Below are 14,089 nucleotides of genomic sequence, written 5' to 3' on the forward strand. Positions count from 1 at the left end.
GAAATATAAAATTGATATAAAGGTGCTATACATTAAACATGTAATTACTTACATGAGCACTAGTGAGTGGTAGTAAGTTTTTGTTAAAGACTTGTGTTGACTGTAGTTCAGTTTAAAGTTTTCTTCTTCTCTTACTTAAAAATGATTGTCTCTATATTAGGACAGCAGCTAATGATGAATCTTTCTGATCGTCCGGTTGTTTTTCCCGGAAGCTCAATGGGATGTTGTCGAGGTGATTGCATTGTCCAACTAACTGTGCAAAATTCAAATAACAACGGAACAGCATGTTCAGCCTTTTTTATTTAGTAAATGACTTTAATTTTTTATCGGCATAGCTGTCAATTACATTTTCTATCAATCCATTGTATCTATCAACCCACAATTTTTTTTTTCAAAGTAACATATTAGGGTTGAACGATTTGGGGGGGGGGACATTTTTCAAACAGGTGATTTTTACCTCAGATATTGCGATTAGGATTTTATTTTTATTTTTTTACCTATATATTGCACCCTCTGCAATCACGAAAGCTCCACTGAAAATAGGACACTTCTGAAAACAATCTGTGATATTATTTCAGCATTTATCGTATGAAACAACATAATATAAAGGGGAATAAAAAATGTAAAATCAAATGTTACACCGAAACATTCAATCAAATATTTAACATCGATTAATCGCGCTCTTCAAGTTTTCAACTTGAAATCGCAATTTGACAGAAAGCCATAAGCTAATTGCTATCTTTCAAATTGCGATTTTGATTTGAAAACGATTAATCATTCAGCCAAATAGCATATATCTAAAGTAAAGTCTGACTGACCACTGCTGATAGTGATTACTTTAAAAAAAATATCTGATAAGTGCATATTTGTGATGCTTATTCTCAATTTATGAGGCGAACACCCAACATAAAGAAACTTTTTTGTTAATAATGCCTTAAATTTATGGTTGATCTTGAAGAATTTTAACCTGAAGGGGGGATTTTAAAGCTAAAACAAATCAGTGTTCTTTGCTGGACAAACAATGCCACTGTTTCTATATATAACTTTAGCTTGGGCTTCTTTCAAATGCAATCTCTTGTTACTTCTTGAACATCAAATATCCTACCAAGTCTTCCCTACAAAGATCCATGCCAGTGTATAGTTGGGCTGAAACAGGCCTTTGCAAGCACATTCTGTATAAGCAGTGTGTTGGTATGAAAACCTTGCATGCTTCTTATCCTTAAAGCTACATCAAAGACAAAAGCAGTTTGGAGAGAATCCAAATAGCTTCCGGTGCTCCTCTTTGTGCCATCCAAGATCTTCCCTTCAGTAATACAAGTAGGCGGCCGAATGATGATTCCCCTCTCTCCGTCTAACTGTGTTTTAATCCATCACAAGCCACATTTTGACATTGCATTATTCCTGGAAAGGGCCATAGCTTTGCTTATTCATATTCTCATTGCCTATGGAATATCATTAGGTCCTCAGAGGTCCTTGAGCTCCTGGATTGAGCTTTACTCCTGTTTCTCCCCTCCGGGTTGCCATGAAAGATGATCATGCGGCCAGTCACAGAACCAATAGGCGAAGCGAAAGAAAGGGAGAGGGGCAGAGCAAAAAAAAACAAACAGACACAAGCGAGCTAAGAAAAGACTTGGGAAACAGGCTGATTCAACGTGCCACAGTATCAAAAGTATCTTTCAGAAGGAAAATCGATCAATCTGCAATTATTCTTCTGTGTTTTCGGTTCACATGAAAACAATTATGAGGTTAATTGCTGGTGATACTAAACACATTCCTCATGTGGCTTAATGGTACTCACACTCTTCATCTCTTTCCCCGGAGTGCAGCGTGACCTTAGCCATTGGAGCCGGAAGTGATGTAGGTGAGCACTTCCTCTGGTGTATTTGGAGCCCCAGTAAGTGTTTCCTAAAGAAAACAAGTCAGAGGCGGCCGAAATCTGAGACCAGCGCTAATGCTGGCTGCCCCTCCACCTCGCTTCCCTCCCTCCCTCCCTCCCTAAACCATGTGGACAGTTGAGGTTAGGAGAGAGGGGGGAGTTGCTCGTACTGTACTGTCACTCCATCATTTCAATGTGTGAATGTGTACATATACTGTAAGTCCTGTTCACATTCCTGCAATCCTTAGCAAACAGATTGTGTGCAGAGCAGGGCCACCAATCTGGTTAGCCTAGCCTGGCAATGCCCTGACTCATACTGGCATGCATGGTCAAAAGGGCTTGTTTGTGCAGTTGTTGTGTGGAAGTTAAGTGTGGATGAGGACAATATGAACCTGACCTTTTGCAGAAAGCCCTGTCTGTCTCCTCTGAGGAGTGGCAGGATTACAGCACTCATCTCCCCGCTGTAACTGTCACACACACGAATACACACACATTCTGTGTGAGAGTCCCCAGCAGGAGAGTCCACTGTCCCTCTGATCTCACACTGCGGCTCTTCCACTTTGACATGCCGGGCCCACTGTGCATATTTGGCAAGTGGATCTGGTCATCTGAAGCTTGTGCCATTCCCTTAATATGATATCACAAAGCATCAGGGTCAGGCCTGCACGATTAATCGCTATAAAATCTCGATCTCAATTCATTCAGATTACATTTTTAATAACTTTAATAACTGAGATTTAAAAAAAAAAAAAGGATGACTTTGATTCTTATTTAATATTACGAGCCGACTGCATAACAAACGCATTACTTTCTTCTGTGAGTTTTACACATAGACTGTATAAAATCTATGTTTGGTACTGCCAATTTGTTTTGTTTTATCATGGTCTAAAAAATTGTGGCAGAGAATTGTGATATCAGATCGAAGCAAAACAATCGTGATTCCTATTTTTCCCCTAATCGTGCTGGCCTAATCAGGGTTAAGGTGGTGCAGCTTTTAAGTGCAGGTCAGTTGCTTCCTTGGACATGTTTGATCTCCACAGGCCACCTCTGCCGCCGCTCCCATACACAGTAAATCCAAAATACTAAAAGTTCAAATGGAGATCCTGTTTTGTTTCAGGTGAAAGGTCACTGAGTTGCTGGAAGAGCTGAACCACTGCTCAATATTATCATCCAATGGTTGAGAAATCCTATTAAATAGATCATTTTTATCCAAATTTATGATGTTGAGCAAAGTTCTTATGGACTTTTTGTTTTATACATGTGAAGACTTTTGTCTAGTGTAAAGTCTGATTTATGCTTCTACATTAAGTCCACGCCATTGGTACGTGTAGATACGTACCCTACGCCATACGCCACGTAAAGAAAGCTTCTTCAGCTTGTTGTTAAGACGCATTACACAAACTAAAGGAACTAAACATCAGTGCATGAAGCTGAGGGTCTTAATGAAAACCTGGTTGAGGCTGATTTAAAGAAGAGGTAAGAGACTAAGGAAAAACAGCTGGGACTACATATCCTCCTCTTCTTCCCATCTCCCCAAACTCTGGGGTCTGGACAAGGTTACCGCCATGTTGTCCACTCCAGAGGGCAGGGTGGGAGCGAGACGAGGGAGGGGAGAAAGGGCAATATGGGCCTATGCTCTAATCCCATTCCACTGGGCCGAGCAGCAGCAGCTTGCGCCGCATTCCACAACTCCGGGGGCTTTCTGGACGGGGAGGGTGGCTGAACAGCATTCCTCCATGGCCGGGATCCATCAAAGACGCCGCACAACATCAAAGGCCACTCAGAGCCTAGGTGTTGATGACTTCAACCCTCCCATCGGTCCACTTTTAGCAACCTCAGCCCCTCAGACCTCTAACACACGCACACATACAAAGCGAGCTCACCAGCCGCTCTGCTGCATCATTAATCATAGCTCATTAAGTAGTGACTTTTGTTTTATGGTGTGGGTTGAAGAGGAGCGGGGCTGAAGCAGGGGGATGCCACTGATATTTGGGGCGGTGCTGGCGGTGGGTGTGATCTGGCTGTACAAACACTGAATGTGGTGTTGAAAGATAGCAGAAAATTGTTGTCTGTGTTGTGCTGAACTGAGTCGAACTAATCGATTTTAGTTAATAGACAGACAAAGGAAAGGAAATTTTGAAATCGATCAATTGTTTCAGGTCATTTCTCAAGCACAAATGCAAAACATTTTCCAGTATTAGCTTCTCAAATATGGCGATTTGCTGCGTTTCTCTTATTTATTGGAAAAGTCATTAACTTTTTTTGTGGGTGAGATAAAACGAGCATTTTGAAGATGTAACCTTGGGCTATGGAAACTTCTATTGACATTTTATAGACAACTAATAGTTTGCCTTCTCAGTTTTTTTTTTTTTTTTTTTTTTTTACATTGTGTTTTGTAGGATGTGAAGTTGAATTGTTTTTTTCTAAATGAAATTGTGTGAGAAATATGTTGTGAAGAAAAAAAACAGTACTCGCTAATCTGCAATTGCTGCTCTATAAAATTGTTTATTATTGAGTCCCATCATGCTAATGAATTCCCTGTGGCACCTTGATGCTGACGAATAATTTGTGTGCGTGTTAACCTATTTTTGGTATCGTCCTCATAAGTACAACAGCCTTTTGAACATGGAGACGAGATGTTTGCTTGCTGTTGTTGCTTTATCTTGCACATCGATTCTGTGATCTCTTCAGGGAAGGAGGGGGGACAGTTGTTTCCACTCCCCTCCTTCTCTTTCCAAAATGGTGGCATCCAGCCCAATGTTGACCCCTGAACTTTGTCGGCCTGTCCTTTGTTCGTTTCACTCTGGGTTTTAAAGACTGAAGAGCTTAGAGTGACACCAGAGAAACTTTTGAGGGTGCACACACACACACACACACACACACACACACACACACACACCATTGACGGTTTTGGGATGCACTCGCAGAGAGTTAATAGAGTCACATACTCTGCGTCCTGCTCAGTGTTAAAGCTGTCAACCCCAGAGCCTTGTGCTACATATCCGGACATTTACATGATATTGGGTGTCCTCTGCCGGCGTCCCCTGCTCACACTGAAACCATGACACTTGTTTGCTTTGCTGGTTGCTATGAAGATGGCGTGGAGGTGTTTTTCAGGGAAGGTTAAAGAGAGGACATTGAGTAGTGCGGCTAGGGGGGACAAAGAGACCGATGATGACTGCACTTAGGGTTTGCATCACAAAGCTGACTCTCTTAAGGCCCTTGACTTAAGGAAAATTTCTCTTACCCATGTTAAGAGTAAAAGCTTCTGTCTTTAGTCATTTTACACACTTGATTAGTTCACTTGCTAGAAGTCTAGCATGAAGTTAGATCGTTTACATCACAAAATTGTACGTTCTAGCATAGACAAATCTCCCTTTTTCCAGTGCTCAACATCATGTTAATTCTTCATCACACTACTCCTTTACGTTGGTTTAGACTGCCAAAACAAAAGATGGATGCCGGGCTTGCTTGGCTATTAGTTGCAGTTGTAAGCAGTCCAACGAAGTGCTGCCGCGAGGGACTAAACACTGAGAGATGCATAAACAGACTGCGAAGCGCTCGAGATTGTCTTGCAATGATTTATTCCTCCACACATAAAATGCAACTACTGCAGTTACCCAATGTAAAGGTACTTTGTGAGTCAAATAGGTGCCGAAGTGCGGCGGTCAACAGAAAGTGTTCGCTCCCAGGCTCACCCCCTCTCTTTGAAAGCGCCAAAAATCCCCGGTGAACAGGTGAAGCAAACAAATAATAACTTCCGCTCAAGCCGCGATGAACATGCCCACCAACTATGTTATTGGTGCACAACATGAAAATAAATAATATATATGAGACCATTAACAACATACGGTATTTGGCTCCTACACTAATTGTTCCTTTGGTCCCACAAAAGGGAGGAAGTCTTCATTATGTGAGAGGAGAAGCAGAGGGATCCCTTTACTGCGATAATGTTACAGGAGGTGGAGTGTCGGCCCCACCTGTAGGGCCCTCCCAGCTGCTCCACTGTAACTGGATCCCGCTCCCTCTCTCCTCAAGGCTACCAGCCCTCTTTGAAGTTATTTCTAGTTCCGGGAAAGATGGGCAGAGAGCGACCGAAAGAGGCAAAGAGTGACTGGGAGAGTGAGAGGGAAGTTGTGTGTCACAGTGTGTGTGTTGTGAGTAAATGCATGTATTTAATTTTATAAGTCTATTTGTGCAAGCTATACATAGAAGGGTGCAATTCAAAACGCCGGCTACTTTTTTTTGCTTGTTGTACCCCCTGTGCGATGTATTGAAAGCTCACAAAACAAAGTTAGAGACTTATGGTGCTATGTGAGTAAATAAATCAACCTCACAAAAGTTCTTTACAGGCTGGCAAACAAACCACCAAATAACTTGATTGACAGTTTGTCAATGCAGGAAATCAATAGAACATAGAGAGCAGTGCAGCAAGTCCACTGGACGGCCACATTGATGTGGTCTTGAGGTGAAAAGAGTTTTCTTTTTCAAAGATTTCTCTATACAAATGAGAGAACCATATTCATATTTTCCACATTTCTTTCCTAACGCAAAGTTACCTCTTGCTAATTAGGTGGCTTGTTAGACTTATAGTATCTTATATTGGCATGATAATTGACGTACTCGTAGTGACAAAACATTTTGGCTTTTATCTGTCCAGTTATGAGATACGAGTTACTGGAGTATGATGCAGAGGTAACAGTGAAGCAACAGGATGCACAAATATATATATATATATATATATATTTTTTTAATGTAAGTTCAAGTTTAAACCTGACCTGTCTGCAGCCAGGGACACTCACTGTAAATCCTCCTGGTGAGGTCTGAGGGTCTGCTAAACACGCACATCCCAATCTGGACCGGGGGTATTTCAGGGTCATCTTTTGGATTAAGACTCCGTGTCAGACTTTCTCTTCTTCTGTCCTTCTAATACTATATCTGAGTTCCTCAGAGTTCAGACTGTCTGTGGGCCGGTAGGGAAGGTGTGATAATGAAATAGAAGAGAGTTGGAGGGATGAAAGCTAGAAGAGGCATTCCATATGAACAGATGGCAACAAGGCTTTAGGAAAATTTGACCTTTGACTTCTGAATGTCAATCAACTGGGATCTGCCACATACCTCCCTGCAAAACATGTACTTTATTCATTATTGGAAACATTTAGTTATGAATGAAAATTTCACTTCATGGAAGGTTGTTGTTTGTTCACTTTCTTATTTTTGTATCACTGTAAGTTGGATCGGTTTCAGTGTGCAGCCATGCTGTTATTTGTATTTTGGAAATGGTCGTTACTGTCAATGAGATTATCGCTGTGTCTGTGTGAAAGTACTTTTCTCACATACTTTAAAGTAGGTCCCACTTCGGCCGCAAGAACTGTGACTCATATAAGCAACCGTCACCTGATCTGTTTCACCCTCCATACGTTTACTGGAGGAGTGTCTGATGAGCGTGTGCTGGCAGAGAGGCTGTCCTTATTTCCAAGTGTGCAGAAGAGGGTTGCGGGTTTAGGTGCCAGCAAATTCATTATTGGTTAAAGCCTGCTCCTATGTCTGCCCTGCATGGCGCAATGGGGACGGAGGGGGAAGTTGACTGGGTCCTCACCGCGCCACGGTTTGTTGTCTGGGTGGCTGGTGGAGAAGATGGTGCTAACATGGTGTTGACCTTTTGCAGTTTGTGTGTTTTGGCCAAAAGCTTAATGCTTGTTTGCTGGATAACTGAGCATCCATGTTATGGGCTGCTGGTTTGTGTAAATGCTTTGCAGTTACTTAAGATGGTAATTAATACTTATTTGTCTTGTGTTTTTATTGTTTAAGTAAAATCTTTGGTGCTAATGATGTGCTGAAGTGATCATTTGGGGTTTCACTTCACACAGCCACCACTAGCAAATGTAGTTCTGAAATGACTGAAAAAACTAATCGTTCCACAGAAAATGAATCAACCATTTGATAAAAGATTATTTCAATAAATAACCAAAAAACATGAAGTGGGCATTTTTTGTAGGGCTGCACAATATGACCTAAAACCCAAATCACGATGAATTGCACATTTGAGCTCGATAAAGATAATTAATCACGTTGGTAGGTATCACTAAGTGATCATCATCACTCCGTGACAGACTGCTGAAAGACATTTATACTGCCATGGTGTGAATGCCTGAAGATGTACTATACGTCTCTGTTGTTTTTAATGTGTAAAGCAGTCTGTCTTTTGTTTGTGTGCTTTTTAGTGTCTAGTCCTGAACATCCTGTTGCATAGCTCTCATATGTGCTGTCCAGGCATGGCCTGAAGAAGCTCACAGTGTTGTGAGTGTGTTATGAGCCTCAGACACCACAGGACCCAGGGGAGACTTGGTCAGTGGCCTGTGATCAGACATGACCACCCAGCCATCCCCGTCCCTGCAACCGCCCACCGCCTCTGTTGGCAGGACGAGTGTGCCTTTCCGGGAAGTTGACAATTCTCCCCCCATAGAGAGGGAGTTCAGCGCTGGGGAGGGGAAAGTGTTGGTTGATGCTGTGGCAGGGAGGGGTGATGGAGGAGGTCGGAGGGGTCGGCTGAATTACAGGACCGGGGAGGTGGGCGGGATGCTTCTTCACTGGGGTGAATGAGTTCACGGTGAGCGGACGGTCAGTAGTGAGAGATGCCACTGAGTTACCCCCCTATCACCCATGATGTGTTTCAGGCTACACACTGACCTCCACACACGCCTGTGCTCAAACAGTGAGAGACGTAAACACGCGCACGGCGCTGGGGAAGCAGGTGGGTGCGAGGGCTGGCGCCGTGCCCAGGTTTTTCTTCTTCTAGATTTTGTGTGCATGTGAAATGGATGCCAGCTCTTCTTCCAAAATTAATAAAAAGGAAACCTATGAACAACAGATCTCTCTGGTTAGTCGTTCAGCCAGCTCCACAAAGACCATCTTTTAGAAATTGTCTCTAGCTGGCACACGCTGCAGACAACAAGGCAGCGTTGATTGTTACGTTAGAAACTCAGACCTCCGTGTGACCTAAATGCCATCGGAAGATGCTTTGGAACGAAGTTCTGGATTGAAATATTGGCGCTTGGGATTTTTTTTATTTTTTAGGTGATGTTTTTGATGAGGACATTTATTCAAAAGTCTATGACTATATAGATCGGATTAGCTCAGGGATCATTCTGCTCTTCAATCCGCCTACTCACCTTTTGATGTTTTGAGCTCCTGTTGTGTTGTAGCAAGGATACCTTGTTGGAATGCACAGCACATTAAGCACCATATTTCAACAAGAATTTCTACCCTATGAGCATAATTTTGTCCACATGGCTTTCCTGCCTCGGGGTGTTAAAAGCAAGAGAGGAGGATAATCTTTTTGAATTTTTTTGCTTAGTCAAAGGTGTTCTGAAAAAGTTTTTGGAGTAAAGTAAAACGCAGAAAATAAGTTGCTTAAAAGTACTTTTTGTCTACTACTACTACTACTTTTCATGGGGAAGTGCGAGTACACAGCTATGTAAGGTAAAAAAGACAAGCTCTTACACGCAAGGGCTATATAACATGGTGAGGACAGGGGAGGGTGAGTTTTGGAGGGATGAGGGGGTAATGGTGGTCTGTAACCAGGGCCACCAACAATTCAGAGGGAAAGAGAGGAAAGGGGTGTGCGCCAAGGCGAGAGGGGGGGGCAGAAGAAGTGGTTGTATGATCAAAGGCTCAGTGAATTGTGTCACAGACAGACGGAGAAGAATGGGGTTGGATGGTGTGACTTGCATTTTGATTTGCTTTGAGAACAGGGGGAGGGAAGCGGGGCTAGTGGGAGTTGGGCCCTGTTTTGATCCCATTAACAACTGTTATCAGGTCACTTGTTCGTGAAGGAGACGACCATAAAGGACGGGCAGTGACTGAGTTAAAAGGTTTCGGCATTTTATGTTTTTTTCTCTAAGCTAAACCAAAACTTTATTTTCCGCCAAGTCAAGTTTTAAAAAAGTTACAATCTGCTTTACAGTCACCTTTTATAATTCATATAAAAGTGTATAAAAATATGTTAACACAAAAATGAATCAAAGTGCCATGTAAACCTGATATGCAAACAAATATAGGACTGATAAGATGGCATCATATTAAACAAGCATCCCATGTGAGCAAGAACTTTTGTCTACAGGTGGTTTTGCAGAAAGGGGTGGGGGTTGGCAGGGGGTGTGGCCAGCTTGAGTGACAGGTGGAGTTCAAATCCCCGCCAGGATTTCATTGAGAGTGTGGCCTCTGTAACAGGATATTCATGTGAAAGGCTGCCTCCCCCAGGGGCAGGGTAGAACAAGAGCCGCCCCCTTGTGGCACTTCAGGGGCGCCAGATGCCCTTCACCCAGAACCCTGGGTACAGAGGAGCGAAGCAAAGTGGAGCAATGGGGTGTTTCCAGTGGGCTGAGCTTGTGTGATTTGGGGCCTAGCGGGGAAAGCTAGCAGTTGGAACACAAGAGAGGACAGTTTCTGTCATTCTGTGTGTGTGTGTGTGTGTGTGTGTGTGTGTGTGTGTGTGTGTGTGTGTGTGTGTATTTGTATGTGTGAAGGCACGTTTGCTTGATACTCTTTTGTCTGCACGGCCAGTAGCTGTGACCCACTTCAGCAGATCACCGTCTCTCATCCAAACCAAGCTCCTTTTCCCCCTGCTCCCGATCCCCGCATCCATCAACGCCTACGTCAACATACGACAAAAAAGAAAAATCCCTGTGGTGGAGATAATGGTGCAATGGCCAGCCTCTAAAATAACAACATGGTCCACAACAACAACACTGTCCCATTCTGAGTGCAAAAGCCCCCGCACAATGGCCCAGTGTTCAGGACCCAGGGGCGCAGGCGGGGCTCCCCCCTGCCATCCAGGCTGTTAGACAAGCAAAAGAAAGAGGTCATAATCACAAAGCAAGCAGCGCTCCACTTCCTGGTCCTCCTCCGGATTGACTGAGACACAGAGACCGATTGGTCCTCTCTTTAGATCCCCTCCTACTATCACTTGCTGCTGCCTTTCCATTAGCATGCGTCAGAATTATTATGCTTTGTGGGAGGTGCAGGTTGAATGGAAACCTGTTTCTCTTATCTTTGTCTTTTTCCTTCGAAGGTTGATGATATAGGTTGATAGGTTGATAGTATCAGAGCGTGCTCTGATATTATCCAACCAAAGGTGTATGTAATGGATACCTGTACTGCCTCGCTGCTCCTGCCAGCCTGAGGCTAATATTTATCTTCCAAACAGTCATCCAGAGCAAAGTGGCTTCCTGCTCACCTATGTTCAATAGAAAAAGCGGCTTTGAGAAAATGCAAGGTAAATCTGTGAAATGCAGGCGGACAAGGTGACTGCATCCTGTGGGTTTGTGAAAAAGTGTTTTGTGTCAGCATGACCTTGATTCATGTTGAGCCCTTTTTGGTTAACTTAATCAGTTGGAAAGATCAGAGAATGATCCATTTTGTGTTGAAGGCCAAGGGCTATGATTAAAAATGTAATCTTTTGCGTTTGCCATGGTCCCTGTATGAGGATTCAAGTTAACGCTCTTTTCTTCAAAAGTGCAATTCAGACTCTAAAAGACGTGTATGTGTGTGTGGGAAGTGCCTCTTTACTATTTAATGTAATGCCGGTACCTTCATCAGATTTTCTCCATAAGTCAGAAAAATGCTACACTGTGGAGCTCAACAACGGCACACGTTGTCCACATTCCTTCTCTATGACTCTTCCATAGTCCACCTGATTTGCATTTGACCCCCTTACTCATAGCTAAGTCCTCCCTGAAAACCTTTCAGGTCAGGGTCTTGACCCCTCTGCCTTGTGGCACTGAAGTGACAAGGCGCCTTCTGAATCTCTCTTCAATTGGCCTGTTGCACGACTAACCTGCTCCCAATGTGATGAAGTGGGGTTCAAAGGTCAGGGGTCGGCAGAGGGAGAAGGGTATCTCAGGTCATCAGCAGTGGCCCAAGGCTCGACGCCACAGTGCTGGCAAATTGGGGTGCAGTGGTCATTGGGCTAATAGGATAAGTGGCCTACAGGTCAGTTTGGCCCAGTTCTAATGCTAATACAAGAGCTTTGCACTGTTGCCAGGGTGGGGTGGGAATGGATCCAGGATTTTGGGACTCCACATGGTTCCAGTTTTAATCCAACCTTAGTGGATCAGATCATTATTTCCTCCTAGTGACAGCTGTAGTTCTCTGCTTGTTGTTTTCATTTTGTTTTTGGTTTGTGTTTGTATGTTTCATGCCCTTTTTATTGCTCTGTTCAGTTCAAGTGATGGCCTGCAGTGATTGTCAGCATTATCTGTTTACTTCCCTCATGATACGGACGCCTCATGGGATTACAGACTAGCACATACGCAAGACTGATGATTAGATAACGGTCTCCAGCAGTCTCTTGATGTCAAAATGGGAAAATACAGATTTGGCTGTTTTTCAAATTCTCATTCTCATGTCAACCTGTCTGACACTTCTCGCAACCACCTTCTTCACAATCTTACCAAGACCGTCAAGACAACTCAAATAATCCAGCGGAAGAGAGATATACTTCTGTTGGTTTGCGAGTAAGGAAGCTACCACCTCTTTCTTTTTTAGGCCCGGTGAGTAAGTCAGTGTGTTTGTGATGGCTGACATCCTTTAGCTTTAATCTTCTCTAGACACTTGCTCTGTAAAGCTTTTTGGCAAAGAGAACTCGGCCAATTTGGTGGCCTTAAGTGTAGTGAGAGGACAAGCAAGACAGACAGACATTAATCGGACTGTGTGTGTGTTGGTGGGGAAACGTCATCCATTTAATAGGACAATATAAAATGCATCCAGTCATGGCTCATGTATGCCCAAACACAATAGACATGGCAGCAAAGTTAATCATTTGCAGCAGTAAGAGTAGAAGTAGACTTAACGGACCTTTCCTTAAGTAGAAATTTTGTGAAAATGTGCCACATCAGCAGATCCATGAAAGTACATACAGTAAATCCCAGTTTTGCTTATCTGCTGCTATTCTGTGAGAGGTCTGGAACGCTGTACAGTGTGTTTAGATCCGGTATGATTTTGCCGCACACAGCGAATACTTCAGACGTCTAATGCTCTTAAGCTCTTATGTTTCATTATAGGTGGCAAGTGGATTATAAATTGTTGCACTCCCTCAAACGATGGGGAGAAAATCTATAAGCTGCGGATGCCAGGACCCTTTAAGTTGATGCATCATGTGGGGCAGCTTTTTGTTTTTTCTTGAAACTCTGCACATTGATTGTTGTTGTTGCTCTGCATTAGGAACTTTCGACCCAAAATGCTGTTTAACTGTCTTTTCAAAACCTTTAGCCAGTTTTTGTTGCATCAGCAATGTAACTGTGTACGCTTTGTAGATATAAAAACTTATCTATCACTTTTGTCTTCTTTCCAGATGCATCCTTTGGGACTATGTAATAATAATGATGAAGAGGACCTATATGAGTATGGCTGGGTCGGAGTGGTGAAGCTGGAGCAACCTGAGCTAGACCCCAGTTGTCTCACCGTGCTGGGAAAGGTAAAGAACTGGTTCTATTTCATACAGGAATTAATATTTGCATAACTATACAAAACAGATAGAAAAACGGCTTAAAACATTGTACAAAGGTCAGAGAAAAGTATGCCCCACACCACACCTATTCACTTTGCATTCACACTAAGAAGTACTCTCATCTGGGTACTGTCGGTGAGTTGGCTCATGCATTGAAATTAAAAACCATCTCAGCTATATCAATAAACTGCAGTTGGGACTATGAAGAACTGCTTAAGTTGAAACCATATTTTTTGGGGAGAATGCTGTAATTTAAAATGAAGGATACATCTTCATTTTTTTTTACAGCTCTAGCCAGTTTTCAGATCAATACTCTGAATAATTGGATTACTACATGGCTGTAAACACAAATGTTAAAAATGCAGGTTAAGGGTGCAGTTCAAAATACACAACAACGCTACCAGGTGTATTCAGTGTTTGGTCATGAGATGTTTTGGCTGCATGAGCAACGAGCAGAAACATGCAGACAGCGTGGTGATTTGTGTATATAGACAGTTTGCTAACCTTTTGCTTAGTAAAATCCTCCCCTTGTACTTCATTAAACCCCTTTTAAGGATGTGTCTTTGATCTTTTGTAGTTACAGTGACAATTCACAGAAGGATGATTTAGTTGCTGGGAGATTGAGGGTTGAACTAAATCCCTCCCTTGTCTCTCACCACCCGTCTGTCCCCATCCTGCCTCCCTCCTTCCCTCCCTCCTTCCCT

At 43.0% G+C, this 14,089-nt stretch overlaps 1 protein-coding gene and 1 long non-coding RNA gene across 2 annotated transcripts in view; one reads left to right on the forward strand and one right to left on the reverse strand.

Annotated features, from left to right (window-relative positions):
* znrf3 (zinc and ring finger 3) overlaps positions 1-14,089 on the forward strand; it is a 67,014-nt gene that overhangs the window by 24,355 nt on the left and 28,570 nt on the right. Inside the window, exon 2 of the mRNA XM_034871283.1 lies at positions 13,230-13,352. Within this exon, the coding sequence (XP_034727174.1) occupies positions 13,230-13,352 (123 nt within the window). The remainder of the gene's footprint in view (positions 1-13,229; positions 13,353-14,089) is intronic.
* The window catches only part of LOC117944479, a 23,180-nt gene continuing 20,113 nt past the window's right edge, over positions 11,023-14,089 (reverse strand). Inside the window, exon 3 of the long non-coding RNA XR_004656594.1 lies at positions 11,023-11,034. This is a non-coding gene — a long non-coding RNA (uncharacterized LOC117944479). The remainder of the gene's footprint in view (positions 11,035-14,089) is intronic.

The sequence above is a fragment of the Etheostoma cragini genome, chromosome 5 (assembly GCF_013103735.1).
Source record: "Etheostoma cragini isolate CJK2018 chromosome 5, CSU_Ecrag_1.0, whole genome shotgun sequence".
In the NCBI taxonomy this organism is placed as follows: domain Eukaryota; kingdom Metazoa; phylum Chordata; class Actinopteri; order Perciformes; family Percidae; genus Etheostoma; species Etheostoma cragini.